Genomic DNA, 27,226 nt, shown 5'->3' with positions numbered 1-27,226 from the left:
CAACCAGGAATTACCTTGAATGCAATGGAAGGTTTTTGAACAAAGAAGTGGCACAATAGAATTTTTTTAATGTGTACTTATTCTTTTTAAAAAATATTTTTTTAAATTTATTTTTAGAGAGAAGGGAAGGGAGAGAGAAAAACATCAATGTGTGGTTGCCTTTTGTGCACCTCCAAATGGGGACCTGGCCTGTAACCCAGGCATGTGCCCTGACTCGGAATTGAACTGGTGACCCTTTGGTTTGCACGCCAGAGCTCAAGCCACTGAGCCACACCAACCAGGGCTGCTTAATTTCTTTTTTTAGATTCAATTGTTGATAGTTGTGAATTTATTACCATTTTAACGTTGATAGTTTTTATCTTCTTTTTGTTAAATAAGCCCCTTTAACATTTCATATAATAATGATTTGGTGATGATGAACTCCTTTAGTTTTTTTTTTTTGTCTGGGAAGCTCTTTGTTTGCCCTTTGAGTCTAAATGATAGCTTTGCTGGGTAGAGCAGTCTTGGCTGTAGGTCCTTGCTTTTCATGACTTTGAATATTTCTTGCCGATCCGTTTTTAGCCTGCAAAGTTTCTCTTGAGAAATCAGCTGACAGTCTTATGGGAACTCTCCTGTAGGTAACTAGTTTCTTTTCTCTTGCTGTTTTTAAGATTCTCTTTCTCTTTAACCTTTGGCATTTTAATTATGATGTGTCTTGGAGTGGGCCTCTTTGCATCCATCTTGTTTGGGACTCTCTGTGCTTCTTGGACTTATATGTCTATTTCCTTCACCAAATTAAGGAAGTTTTCTTTCATTCTTTTTCAAATAAATTTTCAATTTCTTGCTCTTCCTCTTCTCCTTCTGGTACCCCTATGATTTGGATGTTGGCACATAGATAGATGGTAAAGCAAAGTGATTGTTTTAATGACAAATGAAAAAGTCAAAAGCCCCTTTGATTTTTCAAAACCAATTGCTATTTCCCAACAGAAACCCGAGGTACAATTAGACAGTGGGGAACAAATTAATTTATTTCTGATGTACTTTCATTTGTAATTTTAATTGTTATCTTAAAGTGTTGTTACAAAAAAAGCAAATTAGTCAATTACATTGTAATAAGATCTATAACCATGTTATTTTAAGTATTTTTTGTCATTTAGAGACAATCATTTTACTCGATTCATTTGCAAAAATGTTACATCTTCTGACTTATTCTTTGTTTTTAAAAGATTTTATTTATTTATTTTTAGAGACAGAAGAAGGGAGTTCAGTTGATTGTCTCTAAAATTTTATTTTTCACTTATGAACTAGACTGGATCTTGAATTTTTCTAATTTTCTGAAATGTTTGGCTACAACCATTTAACTTCCATAAAAATGGAAGAAAACTTGACAGTGGGGATTTGTAACAGTGGAAAATTGTAATGGTGGGAAACTGTCACCCAACCCACCATTCTTTTGACATTGTTTCTGTAAGTGCTGACTCAGACTAATATGTAGCTTGTAGATGAACAGTATGTTTGTATAAGAATCCTAGGAACTAGCTTCAAAAGATACAGACCCTGACCTTCAGGTACCCCAGCTCCAGGAGATTTGCTGACCTTCCAACCATGGATCCAGGATGACGTGAAGCCGGGATGTAAACCAGGATGATGCACACTGGCCCATCACTTGCCTTATCGGAATGGACTGTGCTAGTCTGCACATAGAGAACCTTTCAACCCTCTTCCTTGATCTCTTTGTTCTGTTCCCCTCTCCCTCCTTATAAAAACCTCTGCCTCCAATGAGATGTGAAGAAGGGCTTTAAGATGCGAGTCCCCCATTTTCCAGATGGCTGGCATCAGCAAATAAACTACTTTCTTTTATATCAACATCTGCCTCTAGAGTATTGGCTTTGGTAGCAGCAGGCAGCCAGACCTGGTTTCATTTACAGTTTTACTTTTGTCTTGGGTCTGTTTGGCTTTGAATGTTTTGTTGTTGTTGTTGTTGCTGTTGTTATTTCCCCCCGACTTCATCTGTCCTTAGGTTTAGCTGGCACAAATGGCATTTATTGAGTGTCTGTTCTCTATTTTCCCAGACCAGGCAGACTTATTTATTTATATTTCATTTAAAAAATATTTTATTTATTCATTTTTAGAGAGAGGGTAAGGGACGGAGAAAGAGAGGGAGAGAAACATCAATGTGTGGTTGCCTCTCGCACACCCTCACAACCCAGGCGTGTGCCCTGATTAGAAACCAAACTGGAGACCCTTTTGTCACAGGTGGGCACAGGTGACCAGGTTCTTGGTGATTGTGGGCAAAACCTTGAAACAAACACACAGGGAGGTTATAGCAGAAAGAGACAGAGCAGATTTATTAAATGATAGTACACTCCACAGAACATGGAAGCAGGCCGACTCCTAGCAGAGACTGACTACAGGGGCTGGAAGGATTCTATTCGCACAGGGCAGATATTTCCTGGCTAGTTTTGGCAGGCTTTTATTGCACATGTACAAGTAGTCATATTACTTTTAAGCATGCGGTCTCCCATGATTTTTCTTGATTGGCCACTGGGGAAGGGGGGAGGGTCCCAGAATGCTAATTTATTATAACACTATTATAATGAAGCAGGGGTCACATAGCATCTTCTGCACAGGTGCAGTCATGATTCACCATGATTCAGTGCTTTTCCATAAAGCAGAGAAAACTGGTCTTAGAACAGGGTCTCTGTCTGGTGTCAATGTCCTTTGTTTTAGCCCTGGGGCCCCTCTGGAATTTCCTCCTTCCTGAGTTACTGGTTTTAGAACAGGGTTTCTGTTCTCTATTGATGTCTTTTGTCTTAGTCCTGGGGCGCCTCCCAAGTTTCCTCCTTCTTGACTATCTCCTGCCTCAGTTTCATACACAGGCTGGCACTCAATCCACTGAGCCACATTAGCCAGGATGACCAGGGATATTTAAACTATGTATTCTCTGGTTAGGGAAGAGAGGTATAAACTATTTGCTCTTAAATGTCCTTGGTTGGGGAAGAGAAGGTCTTGTGATTCACCAGCTGGCTGTAAGTTGCCCAAATTGTCTGGCCTTGTTTAATTTTCTTGTTTCAGTTTCCCTATTCCACTTGCTCAGGTATTTTCCTAGCTTCTTACTATCCTATCACAATAACGTTAGGATGGTCCACACAAGGGAGTATTTGCAGAAGGTCCAGGGTTCTACCTAAGTACACAATTTTGTATTTCTTAATACAGAACACTGGGTTGGACAGTAGTATTCTGATTCCAATTACAATGTGTATTTTCCCCCCTCACCAGCTAGATGTTCTACAATTTAACTCAAGTCTCACACTCCACCCGGTGATAGTGTTGATTCTACAGGTTAAGGGCTCAGTCCCACAAGACTACCCCCACACCGCACTTCAGACACCAGTAGCAAATTCAGATTACCACCTGTGCTTCCGACCAATCAGCTATAGACTGGAGGTTCCAAAGGCCCCTACCTTGGGTTAGATTAATTTGTTAGAGCAGTTCACAGAACTCAGAGAAACACTTACTTACTAGAGCACTGGTTTATTATAAAAGGATATGACTCAGGAACAGCCAGATGGAAGAGATGCACAAGGCAAGGTGCGGGGGAGGGGCATGAGCTTCCAGGCCCTCTCCAGAAACACTACCTTTGGGGTTTTTATGGAGGCTTCATTACAGAGGTATGATTAACTCATTGGCCATTGATGACTGAAGTCAATCTCCGGCTCCTCTACCCTCCTTCCCCAGAAGTGGGGGTGGGGTGGAACTGAAAGTTGCAACCCTCTAATCTTGCATTCGGTTCCACAGGCAACCAGTCCTCCCCATCCTGAGGTACTTTGCAAGTCACTGCATTAACATAACAAAAGAGCTTTACCACTCTCCTCACAGGAAATGCCAAGGGTTTTAGGAGCTTTGTCAGGAATGTGTAGACCAAATACATATATTTATTATTATATATCACAACCTCACAGTCATATTAAGGTGGCTTTAAAGAAAGAAAAATGGAAATGTTGAAAAGGTTTGGCAGCGCGCCGGCACACAAAGGAGCGTGGGGTGGGCGGAGGGGGGATGTGGTGCAAAAACAAAAACAAAAACAAAAACAAAAAAGGAAAAAAGAAAAACATTGAAAAGTTTTAAAAACTTTAAAAATGATTAAACCTAGTAGCCATCAAATTCTGTAGGACTATGACACCAATAATCACTAAGAAGGAAGGTGTAGAGGGAAGAGCGAATTAGTTTTACAAAGTAGAGCATGTAATTCCAACACAGGACTCTACTCAGCTCTATCTGAGAGGTTATGGCCAAGCTTCAAGTTTTACATCACCTGAGAGACAAACTGCTAAAAGTGCTCCTATCACCTAAGATGCAGCATTGAATCTTGAGGATATGTGGACTCCCTTCGTTATAATTCCGAGACTCTTTTCTTCTCCCAAGGCAAGGCAGCCTCCCTGCCCACTCCCCATCCCAACCCCTATTCAGACCTCAACCCAAGGCTTCTCTATTATTTATTCCTTGTACCATGCAGCCATTTTGTCGATGGGAGAAACCTGGTTCTTCTTGCTGATGCGTGTAAAGAATTACAGAACAGTAAAACTATTAGCGTGCAAGCAAAGTTTATTAGTGAATGGGAGAGCACCAGCAAGGGTGGCCAAAGGCCGGGGTTTGGTCAGTGCCCGAGTCCTTTGTTCTGAGGAATTATACAGTTGGCGGGCTGGGGGAAGATGAATGAGGAAAGGTGAAGAAGTTACATATTGATTAACAAGTAAAGGAGGTGCTAGCTTTCCAGGACTGGGGCATGAATACCTAAAGGTGTTAATGGGCTTCTTCCTTTGGGCCCTATGGACCTTTTCTGGCCTTTCCGGCCTTTCCGGCCTTTCCGGCTTTGGGATGAAAACACAATTTCAAAGGCTGTTTTTCCCAGATAGTGGGAAGGACACACAGAATTCCAAGGACTGTCCACCCGTGCTAACATAATGCTTTTTGTGATGTTGGAACACCTGGTAGTATTATCAGACCAGACACAGGACTGTGAGTTAGCGGGTGAGACACGTCTTCCTCTGCTACTCATTCAACTGTCACAATTTTGCACAAATGAAGGCAGAAATGCACTGTATTTTTGTTTGTAAATATATATATTTTAAGATTAAAAAAAATTCTTAGAGGGGAAGGGAGGGAGAAAGAGAGGGATAGAAACATCTGTGTGTGAGAAACATTAATCGGTTGCCTCTCACACGTATCCAACCTGTGTCCAACTGGGAACCTGGCCTGAAACCCAGGCATGTGCCCTGACTAGGAACTGAACTGGTGACCTTTTGATTTGCGGGACGATGCCCAATCCACTGAGCCACACCAGTCAGGGTTGAAAATATTTTCAAGTGTTGTTAGTGGTAGAGAAGATGCCCTCTGATATACTTTTGATTTTCATCTTGCATTTTTGTGGGAGGAAAGTGGATTCTAAGCCAGATCCGCTATTTAGGAGTAAAGTAATTGCCTAAAACATTCCTGGTTTTGTATGTACCAGCTCTCACCCCTGTATAACAAGGGTGTACAGCAATATCCTAGAGTCCAAGACTCCTTTTTTCCCTTCAGAATTTTTATCAGCCGTCATACCAACATTCTCCTAATTACTCTGAATTACCCGGCATTGGCAGGGAATCTGCTGTATCTGAAGCCCCGAACAAACAAACAAAAACTCCAGGCTATTACACTTTCAAACATGAAAGGACACACAGTAGGCAACTGCTTTTACCCCCACACCTGTAATTAACCTCTAATTACAGGGAGTTCCGCCTTCCTTGAACTTTATTCCCTATCTACCCCAAAGGGAAGTATGGGTTAGCTGGACTCAGAAAGCCTTTTCACTGGGCCTTGCAGAAAAACTGACTGGCAATCAGCCTTAGAGAGTGCTCACTTTTGCAGCATATATACTGAAAATCAGTCTCAGAGAGTGGTGATGAAATTGCTTAAAGTCACCTGTGGGAGCAAAATAATGGATCTAGACCCATTAACATGCCCGCATTACAACTTGCAGAAGGTGGGCCTTTTCATTACTCACCCATCATTAAAAATCTGTTGGGCATCTTTTGCTATACCTTGCACCATCCTGGGGTGTGACGTTTCCTCTCCTGTGTGGCCTTACACACAACTGCAGTACAACACGGTGTTGCAGTGGAGACGTGAATGGTAGGTGCTGTGGGAGCCCAGTGTCTGAGCAACCTACTCTGCTGGGGGAGTTGAGATGATCGGGAGAGAAGTGTATATATGTACGTGTATCCACGGTGTACTAAGCTCTTACTCAAACCACTTTCATGCATGAGCCCTTAAATCCCAACCACCTTTTGAGGCAAAAACTGTTTTAATTATAACTCTATAGGTCAGGAAACAGGCACCAGGATGTCAAGTAAGTTGCTGCCAGTCACAGGAATCTGAACTGCCGGGTCAAGGATCTGCAGTTTCCGGGCTCTTGTCCGCTGGGCTGACTTCAGGGATGAGGAATGGGGTGGGGGTGGGGATGGTGCAAATAGGACATAGTTATTTGCTTCAATACGAGTGCTCAACTTAACAATGCGGAGGAATGTAAGTAAGGGAGCACGCAAAGTTTCCCATGTTTCAACTTCTCCTAACCCTTTTTAGGTCACTTCAAATAAAATTTGCAAATACTGCCTGGGGAAGATATGCAAATGAATGCTTAGTGGAAAAGTAGTTTGGAGTGAAAGTTTGTTTATTTAGCTAACTCAAGCCCGCACATTCTTTTTCAGAGTGACTGTGTTTCAAGACAAACCTTTGTATGTTTCCCCGCTTCCTTTCCAACTTGATATTCCAATTATAACATATTAACAAAACATCCTGTTGGTTTGAACTGAGTATGCCTAAAAGCAGACGTTAGGTAAAAATAGGAAACTGCTGTATAATTTAATTCTCTTAGGTACTCCCATGGTAGTACCCTGTACACCAGCTCTTCTAAAAAGTAAAATAAAGCCCAGAACCAGGGTAGTCAGTACATCCCATTGTTGCTATGTGCAGTTTGAACTGTCAGAACTAACAGCTCCTGAATTTGTTTACCCTGGTCTATATGAAAAGGAAACTGAAACAAAACCAAGCAAAAACACCTCACCAAAGTTCCCTGAGAACCCATGAAATCTCACTTGAAAGGGACCAAAATGATCATTAAGCCTAATTGTTCTCAGGGAGGTATTGTGGAAATGTGTGTAGTACTTTTGGTTGTCACAATGACTGGCAAGGGCTACTGGCATTTAGTAGGCAGGGGCCACATACACTAGATTGTCTACAATGTCGGACACTCAAAAACTAGTTCTTCAGAACTAAGACTATTTTACATATAAACACAAAATATATTTGCCCAGTTTTGATACACATTAACTTCTCCAGGAATGTAACTACTATATCAACTGAAGGAAAATTGTACTGTTTTGTTTCAAACATTACCAAGAGTTCACCATTTTTGGAAAATAAAGTCACCAATGGCAACACTATTCATGATACTTGAGTTGTGAAAAACACTTTTTCAGTTTGCATTTATAACTGCACTGGACAACTATCTATGAACAGTTATTGTTGCATGACAACATTTCACAAATTAAGAGTTTTATTATAACCATTCTACTCTTATCCTACAGTTAGGTCATGTTTTTTGAAACCGTGTGTTGTTAGGTTTAGGTTTTATTATCTGTGATTTGTTATATCAGTGTGGTCATTTGGGTTGTTACAAAATACTATTATAAAAAGGAGTTGGGTCTTTTACAGGGCTATGTAGTCCAGCCGAGTCTTTTTATAAATGAGGAAATTGAGACCCAAAGCAGTTAAGCAACTTGCCCAAGGACACACGTGTTATATTATCTCCTTTAAAGTTTTTTATTTTTACTTACTGAGTTTAGAGAGAGAGAAAGAGAAACATCAATTTGTTGTTCCACCCATTTATGAACTCATCGGTTGATTCTTGCATGTGCCCTGACAGGGGATTGAACCCAAAACCTTGGCTATCCAGAGGACGCTCTAACCAACTGTGCTCCCCCACCCGGCTTATCGCCCTCTCTCTCTAGAATTATTTAAAATTTAAAAATCGTTAAGGGATAGTAGTATGTGGGAAATTATGTGAAGACAACAAGCTATCTTAATTCTGGCAGAAGGCCCTTTGGGGGATGGTGGAAAACCCTGCATATTGTTTGTCAGGCTGAAGGTCACAAGCGGGGGAAAGCGTTAAGAATCACGTCTGTGCGGCCGCTGGCTTCAAATCAGGGACTGGCTAGTCAACATTTTCTTATACATGAAGGCCTGTGGCATGGAGGCTGAAATTAGGGGTGGGGTGCTAGGAGGGGGCCACAAGGGACTCCTCCGACAGCAGAAATCCATTTCCTCCCATTCTTCACCCAAGGCAGTGGTCTGAGGGTTACCCCGACCCCAGGCCGATAATGCTACAGCACCTCCTTCGCGAGGCCCAGATTGCGCCCGGCGCAAACACCGCCGCTCTAGATCCCCAGAGTCCCTTGGCTTTGGGGGGAGGCAACACCGCGCAGGTCACACCGGCCCTAAGCCGCTGGACGCCCCGAGGGAGTAAAATGGGGGCTCTGTTCAACACATGTACCCGCGGAGGGCAGGGGTCCCGGAAGGGAGCGCAACCACCCGCTCAAGTTCAGCGCGTGATCGTTTTATTGTTTCATCACCGCGGGGGGCGGGAGCGCGCGCGCGCAGGAGCGTGCACGAGTCTGGGGGGTGACACAGGAGAGGCAGTAGCGTTTCCAAGGCGGCGTCCCCGCTGCCTAGGCAACCGCAGTGGGGCGCGTAGACCACCAGTGCGCGCGGCCGGCTCCCGTCTACTCTGTCACCATCTCGCTGTCCTTCCTTTCTCCCTTCTTGTCCCTTCTTCCTTTTCCCACTCCTCTTCCCGTTTCCGCCTCCTGCCCCCTGCATTCCGATAACTATTTAAGCCACTTTCCTGCTGCACAAAATGGCCACCGCGTCCGGCACCTGGGGTCACGTGACTCGGCTTCGGACCTCCTGTTGCCTCACTACGATTTCGGGGAAGCTGCCCCCCCGGAAGAGCTAGGGCTGATTAGCTTAGAGATCTCACTGCATCTCCAAGTCCGGACACTGAGAGAAAGAGGAGAGGGCGCACAGTGGGAAGAAAGGAACAGCAAAAACTGGGCGTGTAGGGAAAAGAAAGGTGAAAGGCCTAAGTGAAATTCTAACGCCTCCGAGTTGGCAGAAAGCGGGACGACGAGTTCTCGCGAGATCTCGAAAGTTCCCAAATTTAGGGTAGCGTACTGTATTAGCGGGGGTGGGGGTGGGGAGAACGAGTTCTCGCGATATCTAATAAACTCCCAGACTTGAGGTAGGTGATTAGCGGAGAGCAGAGCAAATCGGTTCAGACGAACCAGGGCGGTATTTAGCGCTTTGAGATCCGAGGGAGGGACTTACTAGGTACACTCGCGAGATTAGGACTGAACAAGCGCGCAGTAGCTAGGCAGAAGTGGTGGGGGCAGGAGGAGTGGGGTTGTGAGAGGGAGGGCACACGTCCTACGTGCTGACGTAGCAGTCTTTCCAGTTAGTATATTAGATCCGTGGCAGCGGCGTTTGCTCCAGAGCCGCAGTTCTCCCGTGAGAGGACCTTCGCGGTGAATCAAAACACTTGCTCAGCAGCGGAAGACTCCGAGTTCTCGGTACTCTTCAGGGATGAGTCATGTGGCGGTTGAAAATGCGCTCGGGCTGGACCAGCAGGTGAGCTGCAAGGAGCCTCCTCGGTTGTATGAATCCCCCCCTCCCCCGACTAACTTGGCTTATGGCGTAGCGCAGACTGACACCTTCCTTTGTCGTTTTCTCGGTATGTCGGGTTGGCGAGTGTCAGTGCCCCGGGGCTATGGAGGAATGGGGAGGTGGCAGGAATGCCGGTTGTGGTTGTCTTCCCGGCCGAGTTCCCGGCTTGGTCCACGGTATTGTCCCCGGGACGAGCACAATGGCGGCTTTTGTGTGCGTGCGCAGGCGGGCGGAGGGGGAGGGGGAAGGGGGAAGGGGTGCGCGCGCTCTCGCGGGGAGGTGCACGCGCGAACCTCGACTGACTAGTGACCCATGGGTGGCGGCTTGGGGGTGTTCGCGGAGCGCGAGTGGGGACTCTTGGTCTCCAGGACTTAGGCCCTCTATTCACACGCGGCCCGGATTCTTGTGAGGCGGTGTTGGGTGCGCGCGACTGCGCGCCTGAGGTGGAACGCGGCTCTGGAATGTGGGAGGGGGCAGTGCGGGGGGCGGCCTGCGCTTGGGGTAATGGCGGCGGCCTCCTTTGTGTAGCGTTGGGTGGCTGGGCGGCGCTGCGGCCCACTAGCGGGAGAGGTTGGACCAGCGGGTCCCGTGGTCAGTGAGGGCCTTGAAAGGAGGATGGAATGGGCAATTTGTTACTCCCCGGCGTCCTTCCGCAGGCCTTCTCGATCCAGCCGGGTTTCCTCAGGCCCAACGCTGCGGCCCGGGAGGCCGCGTTTCCGGAGTGGAAAGTTTTGTGACGCAGAAGGTTCGGGGAGGCGGGGGGGGGGGGGATAATGGGTCGCTGCGGGAGCCTTGGCTCTGGGCACTAGAGAGAGATGGAGATTTGGACCTAGAGTGGCTCTTTCTTCGTGCCTTTTTCTTCGTGCCTCTTCGTGCCTACTTCAGATAGTTACTGTGTGACGATTTAGCCTTTGGCCACGCGGGTTTTTTTGGGAGGTTCACGAATTGTATGAGTGTCCTTATGTTAATGAGTGGCGTTTGATCCAGGCATCGGCCAAAGGAAAAAAAAATACCCTGAATGTGACTTGGAGGAAAATTAAGTTTTATTCACTTGTTGCTGCCCGTGGAGTAAAATTTTAAAATAGGTCAAATAAGGTATGTTCTCTTACTGGAATATTCTCTCTTGTAAGGGTGGGGGTAGAGGAGAGGAGAATGTGTGAGCTGAAAGACTAGGAGTACGGCTTTTGGTGGCAGGAAGTCTGCGTTCCTCGGCAACAAGGACTTGCAGATAAGCTCTTCAAGTAGGATGTTTGGAGCCGTTAAGTAAACTTCTGCCTCCCATGAATTCCGGAGTAATCTTGAAAACAAACGAAAGTGACACATGAAGTGTCGTGTGTAATATATTTTTAGGGATTTAACGTTTCTTAGGGATTATATTTTTTCATTAGTGGGTCGGTTCTATTAAATCCTCCACATTGCTCACACGTCATGTTGAATGGAGCAGAGAAAAATCTGGTGTTGGGCAGCTTTAACATTTTCCATATAGGTGCCATGTTTTAAGATCCAGGCAAGAATGAACTTTTAAATTTATAATCGATGTAATTCGAAAGAATGGGCAATCCTTAGAATTTAGCAGCAGGCAGTCACAACTAAGAAAATTGTTAGAGTAATAGCAACACTCGATACTAGCATTTAAAGTTGCCTCTTCATGTTGCCAAGTGTAAAATTAAAACTTGTAAAGAGGGCAGTTTTTCTTCTGTGCTTTAAAATATCAGCGTTCAGATAGCTGTCAGGAATAAGGCACTTAAGCCTTAGATTCATCTCACTTTTTTTTAAGACTTAGAATGTTTCCAGTTTTCAGTGAGTCCATTTATGCTTGCAATTTGATAGTATCATCTTGACCTTTTAACGGAAGACTTATGGTATAGCTGCACATCACCTTTGGAGACAGAAGGCAGCAGTGTGTTACTCGGTCTTTTGTGGCTTAAAAATATTTTGTCCTATAGCTTTTTTTAACCCCCTATTGTTTCTAGTAGTCTTGGTTAGTCATAACAACAGAACGTGATGATGATAGTAGGTCTTTTTTGTAGAATGTTGAGGCTTTGAACTACCGGTAGAAAGGGGATAGGTAGAAATGGGCAGTAAAGGTGTAAAATGTTAGTCTTTAAGGGCACTGAGCCATTTGTGCTATTTCTGCCTAGTCTTTGAACTTATCTCAGTGGTGAAAATGCGAGAATGAATAGTTACCTACATCACAGGGGTTGTCTTTATATAGTGTTTAATAAGAGGGGGCTATATTTTTTTCTTTATTAAAAATATTTGTGCAGCATTTAGGAAAAAAGGAATTAAAATTTGTTCTGATACTTCCAGGTGTGCTTTGTAGGTTAAAATAACTTCAAGTAGAAAGTTGGCATTGGAAACACGTGTCAAATACGATTTGGAGCTAAAATTAATCCTTTTTTGTATTCGATATTTTAAAACAATTTTAATTTTTTGAGCTTTTATTATGGAAAATGTTACAGGGAAAATACATTTTGAATGAATGACTTAAATTTGGGCCCAGTTTCTACTGGGTAGCGCCAGCATCATGGTGTGTGCCTTCTGCAGTATGTACAGTACTACCGTTAATGTATTTGTTTAGAACTTTAGTCTTAAAAAGCACATTCTTGGTCACATTTGCATTAAGAGATTCACACCAGCCCCATGAGGCAGGCAGAGCAACTAGTGCTAGTAAATGCTAGTGGGCAGACTAGTTTTAGTAATTTTTTACCATACTGGCTACTAACCATTTAACTCTCTCTTCCTAGTTTGCTGGCCTAGACCTGAACTCTTCAGATAGTCAGAGTGGAGGAAGTACAGCCAGCAGTAAGTAAAACATTTTATGGATTTACTATTAGAACTTTATTATTCAAATATTTTATTGGATTTATTAAAAATTTAAGAATTACCCCTCCCCCCATTTCTTACTGTATAAAGAATTACGTAGGCTGTTATGTAGAATTAGTTTTAGTGATCAATCTAAAGCATTGTAACCTTTTGGTAGTAAAAAGGGACTGGTTTTCTTGAGTAAACAGTCATTTAAAAACCTACACAACACAGAAATTATCCAGGAGAGCTTGTTATGAATCCTGAGCCTAGGTTTAGAGGTGTTGGGGTTGTGTTAGAGTGAATCTATCATCATTAAACTCAATAAAGGGAACATTCACATTTAATCGCTACAGCAACCCCTTTTCCATGAAGAACAAACATGAAACTAATAGAACAAAGCTGTATTGAATCTTGTGGTTAGGATTTTAAATGCTATGTCATCGTATCATTCTTTTGAAAAGAAGTTACATATAAAAGTTTTATTTCTTTTTTTTCCCCCCAGAGTTTAAAACATTTTTAAAAGATTTTATTTATTTTTAGAGAGGGGGAAGTTAGGGAGAAAGACTAATATTGTTCGGTTGCCGCTGGTCTGCAACCCAGGCACCATGCCCCTGACTCTGGGAATGGAACTGGTGACTTTTCTTCTGCAGAACCTCAACCCACTGAGCACCTCTGGTCAGGGCCAGAGGGCCTTTTTTCTTTTTTCTTTTTTTTAATGTTAAATTAGTATTAAGGTGTAGGGTATATTGGTGGTTTATTTGGCAGTAGACTTGAGTCACCTTAAGTCTTACAATCTCTTAACTAAAATAAGAGAGATGGGTATAGGCTGCAGGGTCTGACATCAGTATTTCTTCAGGTGCTGTGTTATATATAGTGAAGGGCATGTCCTCGTTTTTAGGCCAGAAGGTTCTCACTAGGGACATGGTATTTGTGGTTTTTAAATTTTTTTTAAAGATTTAATTATTTTTAGAGAGGGGGAAGGGAGGGAAAAAGTGGGAGAGAAACATCAGTTGGTTTCCTCTCACAGGCCCCCAACCACTGCTTCGCCCTCCTTCCCCCACAACCCAGACATATGCCCTGACCAGGAATCCAATCCGGGACCTTTTGGTTTTGCAGGACAATGCCCAGTCCACTGAGTCACACCAGTCAGGGCTAGTATTTTGATTTAAATTTCACTATTATTTTTCATGCTTTTTAAGAATGTGAGGAATTGGTCCTTCTAATAGAGATCTTTAATATTTAATTCAACCCAGAGGGAAAAAGAAAAGTTATATTTCAATTTTATTAGTGGTACAGTGAGTTGACTTTTTCTTTACTTGGTGGTTATACATTATTTGCTCTTGCCTTCTCATCCATGTTCTAGGCTGAATTCTTGCCTGCATACAGAGCAACAGTTACTCCAGAAACTCAGCAAGCCCTAATTGAAACTCCCAATTCCTTGAAATCATTTCCCCCTCATCTTTTCTATGTATATTTACTATGTTATAGAATTTACCAGGATAGAAACAAAAAAAACCTCTTAGTTGACCAATTATGATTTATGATATAGTAGTCTTTTAGGTTGTTATAGTAAATACTTAGTTGTGTTTTGTTTATAACAATTCTCTGAAATCATAACAGGCCTTTAAAATAATTGTAAAAGAACGACTTGTAGTTGCAGGTCAAAGTTTTGTTTGCCAAACTTGTCCTCCCCTCTTAAGTTTATCCTTATAAAGTAATAACCCGTTTAAAATAAAAGTAGGTTTTTTAAAAAGTAGGTTTCATACCCCGCTCTCCATCCCCCCTCACATTTCCAAGTTAGACTAGGAGGTTAGAGTTTCAATAATGTTTTTTTTCCAGGACCATTTTTTAATAGCAAAACATTGGTAAAAATCTTTAACCTGAACCTTTTTTGGCATTTTATTATTTTTTAGAAGGACGCTATATTCCTCCTCATTTAAGGAACAGAGAAGCTACTAAAGGTAAGTCCTTTGAGCAATTTGTAGACCTCTAATTCTTTGGGAAGTCTGAACACAATGGCTTTCTTCTGCTTCTGTCAGTTCAAATATTAGGACTTTATAAGAAAAATCTCATCTAATGTCACAGTGGAAAATTCTGCATTTCCTACATATTCTTCTGAGGCCAGGGGCATGGTTTTATATAATTTCTGTAGTCTTGTGCTTTATTTGTTTATTATACTCACAGCATCATTTTAATTTGAAAAAGGTGAGTGGGCACCCTACTTTGTAAATCAAACTGCATGGTGCTAACAACCCAGTTATTTCTCTCTTGCAGAGATGCCAAAATGAAAATGGAGTTATTGCAGAAGAGTTAATAGGGTATATATTGCATTGGGCACTACTAATAAGTTGGGAGTGATTCTTTGGTTTCATTTAGTTGGCCTTAACTGCATCATTTGAAAGGTTTTATCCAGACGGTGTAACACCTGGTCTTTTCCCATTTAGTTTGTAATGTAGTGATAGAAAACGTAGTAGATGTCTCAAATTACGGAACAGCTGTTCGGGTGCAATGTATTTCATAAAATGGGTGATTGAGATTTGGAGGAAAAGCAAAATGCTTTAAAGCTCAGGAGCGAATATACTGGATATATGGAAGGTAGGATTGAAAGGGTGGAGGAGTTCACAGGAATGTGTGGTTTGCTGTCATTCCTCCTTATCCATATATAGTGTGTATTAGCTTCACTGTCTCTGGCAATACATGGGTATAAATTGTATTATTTCTGTCACATCACTTTGTTACTTTGTCATTCTTACTAGCTACTTCAGAACCTGTCTTCATCATCACGTGTGTTGTCATTGTTCCTTTGAATTTACTAGCTGAAATGGACCCCCATGTATGTTTAGTGCTTTCTGCCTTTGTTGCAGTGACAGAAATCAAAGGGAGAGAGGCACTATCAGGTTTTTAGAGCTGAAAGAGATCTTGGAACTCTTAAACTTTTTTTTAAAGGTTTTACTTACTTTTACTTATTTTTTGGGGGGTGGGAGAATCATTGATATGAGAGAGAAAAATCGATTGGTTGTCTTTCGGTACCCCGACTAGGGGAACTGGCCTGCAACCCCAGCGTATACCCTGACCAGGAATTGAACCAGTGATCCTTCACTTTGCAGGACTACATTCCAATCCACTGGAGCCACACTGCTCAGGGCATCTAACTCAACTTTTTATTGATAGCTAAAGACCATTGCTCACCAAGCAGGCTAATTGAAAGTAACTTAATTAACTTGTAAACTATGACTATTTAATAAAGTGTCACTGAAGCTAGTTAAACCCTCCACGTGTCTTTAAACCTTCTATATATTTATACTTTTGTTATCCCCTCTTACAGAATGTTCATAGGTATACCTAGGAACCTGACCACACTGAGAGTAAGGATGAGAGTTTTTCCTTTTTTCTAGGTATTCGTGGTTTCTGTCTGACAGTATGTATTTCATTGAGCATCATTCTTAAACTTTTTACTAGGGAAACTGGAAAGTACTGTTTTAATCTGACACTCTTAAGGATGTTTTAATTAAATATCACCCCTAAGAAACAGTAAAACAGTGGTAACTGGTTCCTAGTAAACTCACTCATACCTATAAAATGAATGGAAGTAGAATTTTGATGGTCATAAAGAGTACCATAATAGTTGTATTACAGGCAAAGCTATTGACATTTTAGAGGTGGTATTCAGAACTTTTTAGATTGTCAGGTTGCTTGGTTTAGTGTATATTATTTCCTAATGGAGAGAATTAAAGATATAAAACATTTTGTGTGCCACTGTAAGGTCAGCTCTAAATCTTGTTTTTTTTTTTTTTTTTTTGTTGACATGATAGAAATTTATTTCCATTGTCTCTCCAGTCTACAGAGATAAGATAAAATGAACGGAGGGCGTCAAATTCAGAAACACAAGAATCATGTTAAGGTATTGTCAATTTCTAATAATACATTACAGTGGGTTTGTGTTTTTATTTTAATTGAAGGATTCTACGATAAGGACAGTTCAGGGTGGAGTTCTACTAAAGATAAGGATGCATACAGCAGTTTTGGACCTCGTAGTGATTCAAGAGGAAAGTCTAGTTTCTTCAGTGATCGTGGATCAAGAGGGGGAAGGTAGGTGATTTCTTATCTTTTTGCTTTATATGTGTGTACAGTATAGCAAGTTAGGAATTGATCTTTAGTTTGGTAACTCATCTTTTTATTTGTACTCTGATCATTAAGCATATTTTTCTCTGTAATAGACCACCTATTTTGATGTTAAGCATTATATCTTTAATCATATTTTCTTAGCTGTAAGAGGTTACTAAATTGAACTTTTTATGTAGAAATTAGATGAGAATAATGTGCTTTTTTGCATTTTTCACAAATATAAAATATTTTTGTATTAAATGTAGTAAAAATCATACTCTGAATAGCTTGAGGACTAAGTGGAAGGGTGCAAATTCTGGAACCAGGACATTTTCTGAGATTTTTAAACGTGTTTCAATTTGAAACACTCGTTGTTTTACAAATACATATTTTGCATTTCTCTAGTTTTATAGTCTATTTAAGAGTAAGTTTATCTAGTGAATGGCCTAATTTAGTTGAGATCTTTGTGGATGTCCTATATGACAATTTTTAAACCTTATATTTTTGATTATACAAGTGTGGTGAACTGACCTCATGCGCCTAATAGCTGTGGTTAGTCCTGTGTGTCCTGATTTTTCGCAAACAGGCCTAAAACTAAAAACATCTTAATTCAGGTAAGGATTATTTTCTACCTTTTATAAAGTCTGTCACACAGGTGAATTGTCCTTTAAATGCCATCCTAGTATTACCGGGACAATTGAAACTTGGTGTGCTATATTCTTTTCCCTACTGCTAAATATATGTGGATGAGAACTTTATATAAAGGTGTAAGTAACATGCTGATTATAAGTACAAGATTTGATTATTAATTTCAGCATGTATGAGGCCTGTGTAGGCTATATAATTTGTAGAAGTAAAGGATACTGATTTTAGAAAATAAACTAATGTAAATGATACATACAGTCTGGTTAATTAGAGGGCCTTATTTGTCAAATAAAGAGTAAGCCTGAGTTGGACTGTAGATAATCCTTGAGGTTAGCCATAATGAATAATTCAGCTTCTCTAGGTACTGTTCTAGAGTAGTGGTAGGAAGATGATGCTGGTTAAATGATACAATTCTGATTAATTGCTTGTGTTGTTTAGGTTTGATGATCGTGGACGGAGTGACTATGATGGCATTGGTAGCCGTGGTGACAGAAGTGGCTTTGGCAAGTATGAACGTGGTGGAAACAGTCGCTGGTGTGACAAATCAGATGAGGATGATTGGTCAAAACCACTCCCACCAAGTGAACGCTTGGAACAGTAAGTTTCAGTAATTGTGATGCAATGCACCCTTATTAGCTACTATAACAAATAAACTTGCCAATCTTTGATTTCAGGGAGCTCTTTTCTGGAGGCAACACTGGGATTAACTTTGAGAAATATGATGATATTCCAGTTGAGGCAACAGGCAACAACTGTCCTCCACACATCGAAAGTGTTAAGTATTCTTGCTTAATCTTTTAAGACAGGGAAATTAAATTTTTTCACAGCACCTCAAAATGAGATGGGCTTCCTAAAGACATATATAGACCATGCCTGTCTTATTTTAAGTTCTCTAAGTTACTTCAAAAATCAGCCTCATTATATGTGGAAGGGTAGAAATTGAGCTCAGTGTCACTGTTAATATCAAATAGGAAGTGGGTTAAACATTGCATATACCCGAAACTTCTCCAATGTAAGATAAAGCCTAAAGGATTGATTTCCCCTTCCTTCCCCACTAAAATGTAACAATTTTTATTTAAAGCAGCTGTAAACTAAAGTACAAATCAGCTATTAGTTTTTTCCATTACATTAGTATAAAACAAAAATGGCTATTTCTAGCAATTTAACCCTATTGAATTTCTTGACAGTTCAGTGATGTTGAGATGGGAGAAATTATTATGGGAAATATTGAGCTTACTCGTTATACTCGCCCGACTCCAGTGCAAAAGCATGCTATTCCTATTATCAAAGAGAAGAGGGACTTGATGGCTTGTGCCCAAACAGGTAAGCTAGCTCACTTGATAAAAGTAACAAGAGTAGAGAATATAGCCTGTGATCCATAGGAATGTGGCCAAGGGAAAGGTGCCTCCGTAGGTAAAGTAGTACGGATAGTTACTAGGCTCTGAATTCAGTACAAGCTCTACTGTGTCTGAGTTTGACCATTATGAAAGAGGGTGGCAAAGTCCCCTCACTAAAAAATACATGCCACTCAAATCATTTGGCCTTATGGAAGAGTGAGAATGTCATTCTTTATACATTAGCAGTATATACCAACAGGAAAGTGTCAGAAATTGAAATTGACACCACTTTTGAGGCAAAAATTCTTGTTTTCTTTTTAAAAAAATTTTAAAGTTTTTATTTATTTAAGAGAGGGGAGAGTGGAGAGGGAGAAAGAGAGAAACATCGAACAGGTTGTCTCTGTATGTGCCCCAACAAGGGACTGAACCTACAACCTGGGCATGTGCCCTCACTGGGAATCGAACCGATGACCTTTCGCTTTGTGAGAAGATGCTCAGCGAAGTCACACTGGTCAGGTTTTTACTTGGTGTTAACTTAGCTGTAAATAGGACAGTTAACAAAACTGTCATCTACCAATATTTATTCAAAAGTAATAAGCAGTAACAGGATAAACAATAAAATACATAGATTTTAAAAAAGTAGTAGTTATGGGACTGTAAAATACACAGCACAGCAAACACAATATAGTAATAACTTGTGCTACTGTGTATACTGGAAATATTAGGGGCAACACTTAATAAGTTATGTAATTATCGAATGACGCCTTGTACACCTGAAACTACTGTAAATCAATATTGAATGTAAACTGGAAACGAAAAGTAAAAGTAATAAGTAGGTTTTTCTGTGCTTTAATGAATATGTTCTTTAAACAGGGTCTGGAAAAACCGCAGCATTTCTTCTGCCCATCTTGAGTCAGATTTATTCAGATGGTCCAGGCGAGGCCTTGAGGGCTATGAAGGTAAATATTTCTTTATAAAATGAAGTTTGAGTAGACTTTTTTAGGTAGCTGTAGGAGAGAGCTTTCTAAATGACACTAAGACTTCAATCTTTTTAACATAAAATAGTTTTCAAGTGTAACCCATAAATTACAGAAGAAAATTGATGTTGTGTAATGAATCTTCAAAAAAGATTTTATTTGTAGAGAGAGGGGAAGGAAGGGAGGAAGAGGAGGATTACCTCTTGCACATGCCTTAACCAGGACCTGGGTCGCTTGCTTTGCAGAACAGTGCCCAACCCACTGAGCTACACCAGTCAGGGCTGTAATGAATCTTCAGTTTGTTTAATTTATAATTTAATTTCTTAGGAAAATGGAAGGTATGGGCGCCGCAAACAATACCCAATCTCCTTGGTATTAGCACCAACTAGAGAACTGGCAGTACAGATCTATGAGGAAGCCAGGAAGGTAAATATGCATTTCAGCAATTATTGCCTTTCTCATTGTTTCTAATAAAATACTGCATGACCATGTGAAGATCTCAGACTTGAAGTTAATTAAAATTTCTTTGCTTATAGTTTTCATACAGATCTAGAGTTCGTCCTTGTGTTGTTTATGGTGGTGCTGATATTGGTCAGCAGATTCGAGACTTAGAACGTGGATGCCACTTGTTAGTAGCCACTCCAGGGCGTCTAGTGGATATGATGGAAAGAGGAAAGATTGGATTAGACTTCTGCAAGTATGTTAATTTTTAAATCTATGGAATGCAATGTTAATTTTTAAAATTACTGGCCGTTAGTTTTGTGCTTGCTAGTGTTGTCTAAATTTTAAAATTAAGAAGTGGTTTATTTTGTCTTCTAACTTAAAGTTTGCTTATTGTAATTTTAATGTTGAAAAACAGTGGCATTTTAGTAGAGGCTGAGAATTGACCATACTGGATCAAGTAGTCAAGTAATAGTAAGAGTTAAGTTGGCTGTGTGATCTTGGATGGTTTATTTAGTGGCAAAATCCTGCGCTGTCTCTGTACATGTATCAAATTGTGTGATGTGAGGAATTTAACAATCTGGTTAAGTATATAATCATACTTTTTAATACAGCTATACTAAAACTCCTCAGATTCTAAACTGAATTTTTTTTCATGACAGATACCTGGTGTTGGATGAAGCTGATCGGATGTTGGATATGGGGTTTGAACCTCAGATACGTAGAATAGTTGAACAAGATACTATGCCACCAAAAGGAGTTCGCCACACTATGATGTTTAGTGCTACTTTCCCTAAGGAAATACAGGTATTTATTGTTTGATGCTCCAAACTTACTTTGGCTTTGTTTATCTCAGTAGATAATGCAGTATTTTTTGTTCTTTCAGATGCTTGCTCGTGATTTCTTGGATGAATATATCTTTTTGGCTGTTGGAAGAGTTGGCTCTACCTCTGAGAACATCACACAAAAAGTAGTTTGGGTGGAAGAGCCAGACAAACGGTCATTTCTGCTTGACCTTCTAAATGCAACAGGTAAAATTTATAATTTTAGTAGTATTGCTCTGATCCCTTGGGTAATGAGAATCCATCAGATCACCTTTTAGTGCTTTTTTCCAAAATATTGTTAAAACGGTCTTAAATACTGCCTTTGTTTTCATGTTTACTAAGTGCAAAGAGAACAAGGTCACTACTAATGACAAAAACCTTGTAATTTTTCAAATTTAGGCAAGGATTCACTGACCTTAGTGTTTGTGGAGACCAAAAAGGGTGCAGATTCTCTGGAGGATTTCTTATACCATGAAGGATATGCTTGTACCAGTATCCATGGAGACCGATCTCAGAGAGATAGAGAAGAGGCCCTTCACCAGTTCCGCTCAGGAAAAAGCCCAATTCTAGTGGCTACAGCAGTATGTATAATATAATCTTGTTTTCATGTTCAGCTATTTGTTGGTTTTCTTCAAAGTGGACCATATATAACAAAAGCTATTTTCCAGGTAGCAGCAAGAGGACTGGACATTTCAAATGTGAAACATGTTATCAATTTTGACTTGCCTAGCGATATTGAAGAATATGTACATCGCATTGGCCGTACAGGACGTGTAGGAAACCTTGGTAAGTGGTTACTTGATATTCTGGTTGTTTCTGTTATTCAGTGTGAGGCATGTATCAAAGAACTTTTCAGAATCTTAAATTGTAAGAACTTCTATTTCCAAGGAATGCGTTAGAATATCTTTCAAAAATAGAAGTGATAGAAAAGTCAGGTTTTATTCAAAGGACTGAGATGGTTAAATATCAAACTGTAAATTTTTAAAACTAGTATTATTTACTAAGGACAGTGCAAATACTATGCTACTTTATGGGACCACCTTAATTTACTTCTTGGAATTGTTTTAGGCCTTGCCACCTCATTCTTTAATGAGAGGAACATAAACATCACAAAGGATTTGTTGGATCTGCTGGTTGAAGCTAAGCAAGAAGTGCCATCTTGGTTAGAAAACATGGCTTACGAGCACCATTACAAGGGTAGCAGTCGTGGACGATCTAAGAGGTGCGGTACAGATGGTATATAACAATGGGGGGTGGGTGCTGTGTCCAAGGTTAAGTTTCCAAGTATTAGTTTAACAAGGTTTGGGTAAAGGAAGGGATTATTGGAAAGGATGACGCTAAGTTAGTGGCAAACTTCCATGGCTAGGTCCTTCCAAATCAATATGAGGGAAAATAGGGCTGGATAGGAAATTGATTAAATAGAAAAATCAGAAATTGATAACTGGGAAGGTTTTTCCTCTTTCAACCATTTCTTTTTATTCACAGTTTGTATTCAGTGCAAATCAGTTTTATAACGAGAAGTTACTATAATCAAAGCATAAATACACAAACAATATACAATCCAAAATAAATGTACAACAGCCTTGGCCAGGTAGTTCAGTTTGTTAAAGTGTTGAACCGATATGTCGGGGTTGCAAATTTGATCTCCCTATTCAGGGCACATGACAATCAATGAATGCATAAATAAATGGCAGGGCAAGACGATGTCCCTCTCTTCCTCTCTAAAGATAATTATATATTTTTAAATATTTTATTTTTAGAGAGGGGAAGGAAGGGAGACAGAGAGGATGCAATGTGGCCATATTAGGTACCAAAGCATAGGATCAGTATGTGTGGTCAGTGGGAAGCTTGATCAAGAATTTTGGGTTATTTAGTGGAATTTCATCTTCATGTGAACCCCAATACACATTTTTGTCCTTACAGCAGTAGGTTCAGCGGAGGATTCGGTGCCAGAGATTATCGACAAAGTAGTGGTTCCAGCAGTTCCAGCTTCAGCAGCAGCCGTGCAAGCAGCAGCCGCAGTGGTGGAGGCGGCCATGGTGGCAGCAGAGGGTTTGGTGGAGGTAATGCTAGTTTTTTAACCTCATGTCTTTGGGAAGGTTTTTTTCCTTTTAGTCATTGTTTTCAAAGCATAATTAAAAACATTGGGAAAGGTAGGCCCTTTAGTTTGTGCTTCATAATTTTATATCAAAATATTTATAGAAGGGGAAGATTGTATTTAACAATGGATGACTTAACTAATTTCTCTTTCTTAAATCTTTCAGGTGGCTATGGAGGCTTTTACAACAGTGATGGATATGGAGGAAATTACAACTCCCAGGGGGTCGACTGGTGGGGTAACTGAACCTACTTTGCAGTAGGTCACCCTGCCAAACAAGCTAATATGGAAACCACATGTAACTTAGCCAGACTATACCTTGTGTAGCTTCAAGAACTCGCAGTACATTACCAGCTGTGATTCTCCACTGAAAATTTTTTTTTTTAAAGGGAGCTCAAGGTCACATGAAGAGGTGAAGGAACAATTTAGCAGCCCTGTTCAGAAGGTGGTTTGAAGACTTCATTGCTGTAGTTTGGATTAACTCCCCTCCCGCCAACCCCCATCCCAAACTGCATTTATAATTTTGTGACTGAGGATCATTTGTTTGTTAATGTACTGTGCCTTTAACTTTAGACAACTTTTTATTTTGATGTCCTGTTGGCTCAGTAATGCTCAAGATACCAATTGTTTTTGACAAAATAAATTTACTGAACTTGGGCTAAAATCAAACCTTGGCACACAGGTGTGATACAACTTAACAGGAATCATCGATTCATCCATAAATATTATAAAGAAAAAACTTAAGCGGTAGCCTGCATTAGGGCTTTTTGATACTTGCAGATTGGGGGAAAACAACAAACGTCTTGAAGCATATTAATGGAATTAGTTTCTAATGTGGCAAACTGTATTAAGTTAAAGTTCTGATTTGCTCACTCTATCCTGGATAGGTATTTAGAACCTGATAGTCTTTAAACAAGCCATTCCAGTCATGATGAGGTGATGTATGACTATGCATACATTCAAAGCACTGTTTTCAAAGTTAATGCAAGTAAATACAGCAATTCCTCTTTCAATGTTTAGGCAGATCATTAATTATGAGCTAGCCAAATGTGGGCATACTGTTATTAACAGGGAAAGTTTAAAGGTCTGATAACATGAAATAGGTTTTTAGGAGAATTCATCTACTTAGACTATAAATGCCTGCCATAAATGAAATTGGTAGAATGGCTGACCACAGCAATGACCAGCCCTCATTAGGGCCCTGGATGATTTTTGGTCTAATAACGCATGCTAGTGTTGATGTTTTTTGGTCAAGAAGGTATGAACAGGAAGAATTAAATGCAGCAGGCTTTATTTTAAATGCCGATTCACATTACTCCGTTCAAGCTGCGTTGAGATGTTAAACTGGCTTACTATAGACTTTGTAAAAATGGCTCCAGAAGAGTAACAAACTGAAATCTTTGAGATCACACAGGTTGGAAATATGTACATAACTGCACAAGGTGTCAATTCTGCTATACAGTGCAGTTTTAGTTTTAGTTGCATAGGTTTCCATTGTATTTATAGTCTGTTTATGCTAAATCTGGCCAAAGATGAGCATTGTCCACCACTAAAATGCCTCTGCCACTTCGAATTCTGGGCTAATTTTGTGGCCAGAATGCGGTGATCAAAACGCTCAATCTTTTTACAGTGGCATAGGGAGACGGCAAAAATTTCCTAAAGTGCAATAGATTTTCAAGTGTATTGTGCCTTGTTCTAAAACTTTTATTAAGTAGGTGCACTTGACAGTATTGAGGTCATTTGTTATGGTGCTATTTCAATTAGTCTAGGTTTAGGCCCTTGTACATTTTGCCCATAACTTTTTACAAAATACTTCTTTTATTGCACATTCAGAGAATTTTATATATATGTCTTGTGTGCGTGTCCTTAAACTTCCAATCTTATTTTGTCTCTTGGAGATTGTTGAACGCAGCTTGTCTAGGAAGGGGGATGGGACTAGATTCTAAAATTTATTCGGGACCATGGGAATGCTAGTTGGGAAGAAAACTTTGCACACGACAGATTTCTAGATACTTTTTGCTGCTAGTTTTATGTAATATTTATTGAACATTTTGACAAATATTTATTTTTGTAAGCCTAAAAGTGATTCTTTGAAAGTTTAAAGAAAACTTGACCAAAAGACAGTACAAAAACACTGGCACTTGAATGTTGAATGTCACCGTATGCGTGAAATTATATATTTCGGGGTAGTGTGAGCTTTTAATGTTAAGTCATATTAAACTCTTAAGTCAAATTAAGCAGACCCGGCATTGGCAGTGTAGCCATAATTTTCTGATAGTAACAAAATTGGCGACTTGAAATTAAACCATGCCAAGGTTTTGATAACACTTGTCTTAAGATATTAATGAAACACTTCAAAACACTGATACGAAGTGTCCAGATTCTCAGATGTTTGTTGCGTGAGTTTTGTTTAGTTGTGTGTTTTTTTTTCTCAGTGAATGTCTGGCACATTGCAATCCTCAAACATGTGGTTATCTTTGTTGTATTGGCATAATCAGTGACTTGTGTACATTCAGCAATAGCATTTGAGCAAGTTTTATCAGTAAGCAATATTTTCAGTTATATAAATAAGGTTTCAAAAGTCATATAAGGATGGACTTAAACTTGCTGAATGTAAGGATTGAACCTCAAGTCACTGTAGCTTTAGTAATTGCTTATTGTATTAGTTTAGATGCTAGCACTGCATGTGCTGTGCATATTCTGATTTTATTAAAATAAAAAGTTGAACTGCACAGTCTCCTTTGTTGTTGTCAATTGTGGTTTATTAGCAGTGAAAATAAAGTTGTGCTCTTGCCTGAATTGTAAGATGTTATTCTTTTGGTTGTTGGCCAGTGCTAATTTTGAGATGCCTCTTGGAAACAGTCACTCTGGTATAGGTTATTTGTAGTACAATGAAAAGATTTCTGTAATAAGATAGAAATCTAAAAGGTCCTTGTATAGCATGCTTTACAGATTGACTTGTACTTGAAGCATCTTAAACATGGGTTGGAATCTGTTACTTGAAGCACTTGACGTGAAGGATCCTAGGAAGTGAAAGGAATGAAATTGGGTAAAAACCAAGTGTTAGTAACAAAACGGGTGATGGTAAGGACTTAGGGATCGAGGACGTATTGGGGGTAAGAGTAACCGAGATGGCACGAGCACCCCCAGTCTGCCTTCAGCTTTTGCTGACCTTATCACCACACATTGCTGCAGGCAGCTTGCTGCCAAATCACCGGAGATGGTATGAGCCATAACTGAATAGATAACTTATAAATGAACTATTATGAGACAAGGCTGTTTAAGGGATCAAAAGTTGGCAGTATTACATAGTTCAATGAAATTAATATACTAAAAGTGTTGGTTTCACTTTGAGTTGTTTGTACTATGAGAACTTTTAACACTAACATACTTGCTTCTGGGTAGTTCCCTTTTATGGCAGAATTTGAATAACATGCCACTATTGATAATTGGAGATAGAAGGGGTAGTTGAGTGATCAAAGTGGAAAGGTGTTCAGGTGACTATTGAAAAATCAATGGCTGAAGGTGATTCACAAAGCGAAACGATTCTAATGACTCAAGGTCCCTCATATAAATTATAAGGGAATAAAATATCGGTAACTAAATTGAGATAACTAAATATTTATTATATTCTGTAGTTTAAGTGATAAATATCTAAATAGGTTTTCTCAATCTCTTGGCTGAATTTCAACATCAGAACATTTTCAAAAGTGACTTGGAGCATGTTTGAGATTGTCCAATACAAAATTTTTCTTTTGTCATGGGTGGCTATGTCCCTAGTCCCTATATGTACTCGTAAGTGATGTGGTTGTATGGTCACAGGCTTGCCCTTTGAGGCTCAGTAACTTCTGTTGTCAATAGTCTTACCCTCCTCCCCACCAGATTGCAGAAATTTCATTCACTGCAGTTTACAGGACTTAGAAAGTTGAGCTTTTTTCCTCCTGTTTTCATTGAATATGGTTTTGGGTATATTTAAACCTGCTGGCTTGTTTTGGCCTCATGTCAGTTTATGATCTATTTTCTAGCATGTTCAGTCTCAGTATAATGTGGTTTACCTCTCTATGGTGACTTCCTTTTTCCTTTTTTTTTTTTTCCCTACCTACACCCAACTGGGTTTTCTTCAGGATGATTCTTTTGTGACCTGGAACCATGTTCATTATGGGAGAAAACAAAACATCTCAAAACAAAGGGTTAAACAATTACCATATAATTTGGTGATTTTGCTTCTAGAAGAATTAACCTAGGAGAAAC

General features: G+C 40.0%; 1 protein-coding gene across 2 annotated transcripts; it reads left to right on the top strand.

The window, feature by feature from the left end:
• The first annotated feature begins 9,552 nt into the window (after positions 1-9,552).
• On the top strand, positions 9,553-25,712 carry DDX3X (DEAD-box helicase 3 X-linked). Of its 2 annotated transcripts, none has more exons than XM_090263879.1 (17): positions 9,553-9,705; positions 12,489-12,546; positions 14,463-14,510; positions 16,509-16,638; positions 17,737-17,895; positions 17,973-18,072; positions 18,486-18,621; positions 19,509-19,594; positions 19,940-20,038; positions 20,149-20,309; positions 20,716-20,860; positions 20,940-21,084; positions 21,277-21,458; positions 21,546-21,663; positions 21,946-22,099; positions 22,804-22,940; positions 23,142-25,712. In XM_090263879.1, the coding sequence occupies exons 1-17, from the start codon at positions 9,661-9,663 to the stop codon at positions 23,219-23,221; spliced, it is 1,983 nt and encodes a 660-aa protein (XP_090120005.1). In that variant the 5' UTR covers positions 9,553-9,660; the 3' UTR covers positions 23,222-25,712. The 2 variants fall into 2 exon arrangements, with proteins under 2 accessions (XP_090120005.1, XP_090120004.1); XM_090263878.1 differs by having other exon boundaries at positions 22,801-22,940.
• The last annotated feature ends 1,514 nt before the right edge of the window (positions 25,713-27,226 follow it).

Source organism: Furipterus horrens, unplaced genomic scaffold (assembly GCF_987537825.1).
Source record: "Furipterus horrens unplaced genomic scaffold, mFurHor1.1.pri manual_scaffold_17, whole genome shotgun sequence".
NCBI classification, from domain to species: domain Eukaryota; kingdom Metazoa; phylum Chordata; class Mammalia; order Chiroptera; family Furipteridae; genus Furipterus; species Furipterus horrens.
The sequence above is the reverse complement of the archived record's forward strand: the minus strand, read 5'-3'. Positions and strand labels throughout refer to the sequence as shown.

Excerpts from the sequence above, each read along its gene's own strand:
- DDX3X (XM_090263878.1), top strand. The coding sequence starts at position 9,661 with ATGAGTCATGTGGCGGTTGAAAATGCGCTCGGGCTGGACCAGCAG. Across the intron at positions 14,511-16,508 it reads GAACAGAGAAGCTACTAAAG|GATTCTACGATAAGGACAGT; the intron begins GTAAGTCCTTTG and ends TTTTAATTGAAG. Across the intron at positions 22,100-22,800 it reads AGTCGTGGACGATCTAAGAG|CAGTAGGTTCAGCGGAGGAT; the intron begins GTGCGGTACAGA and ends TTGTCCTTACAG.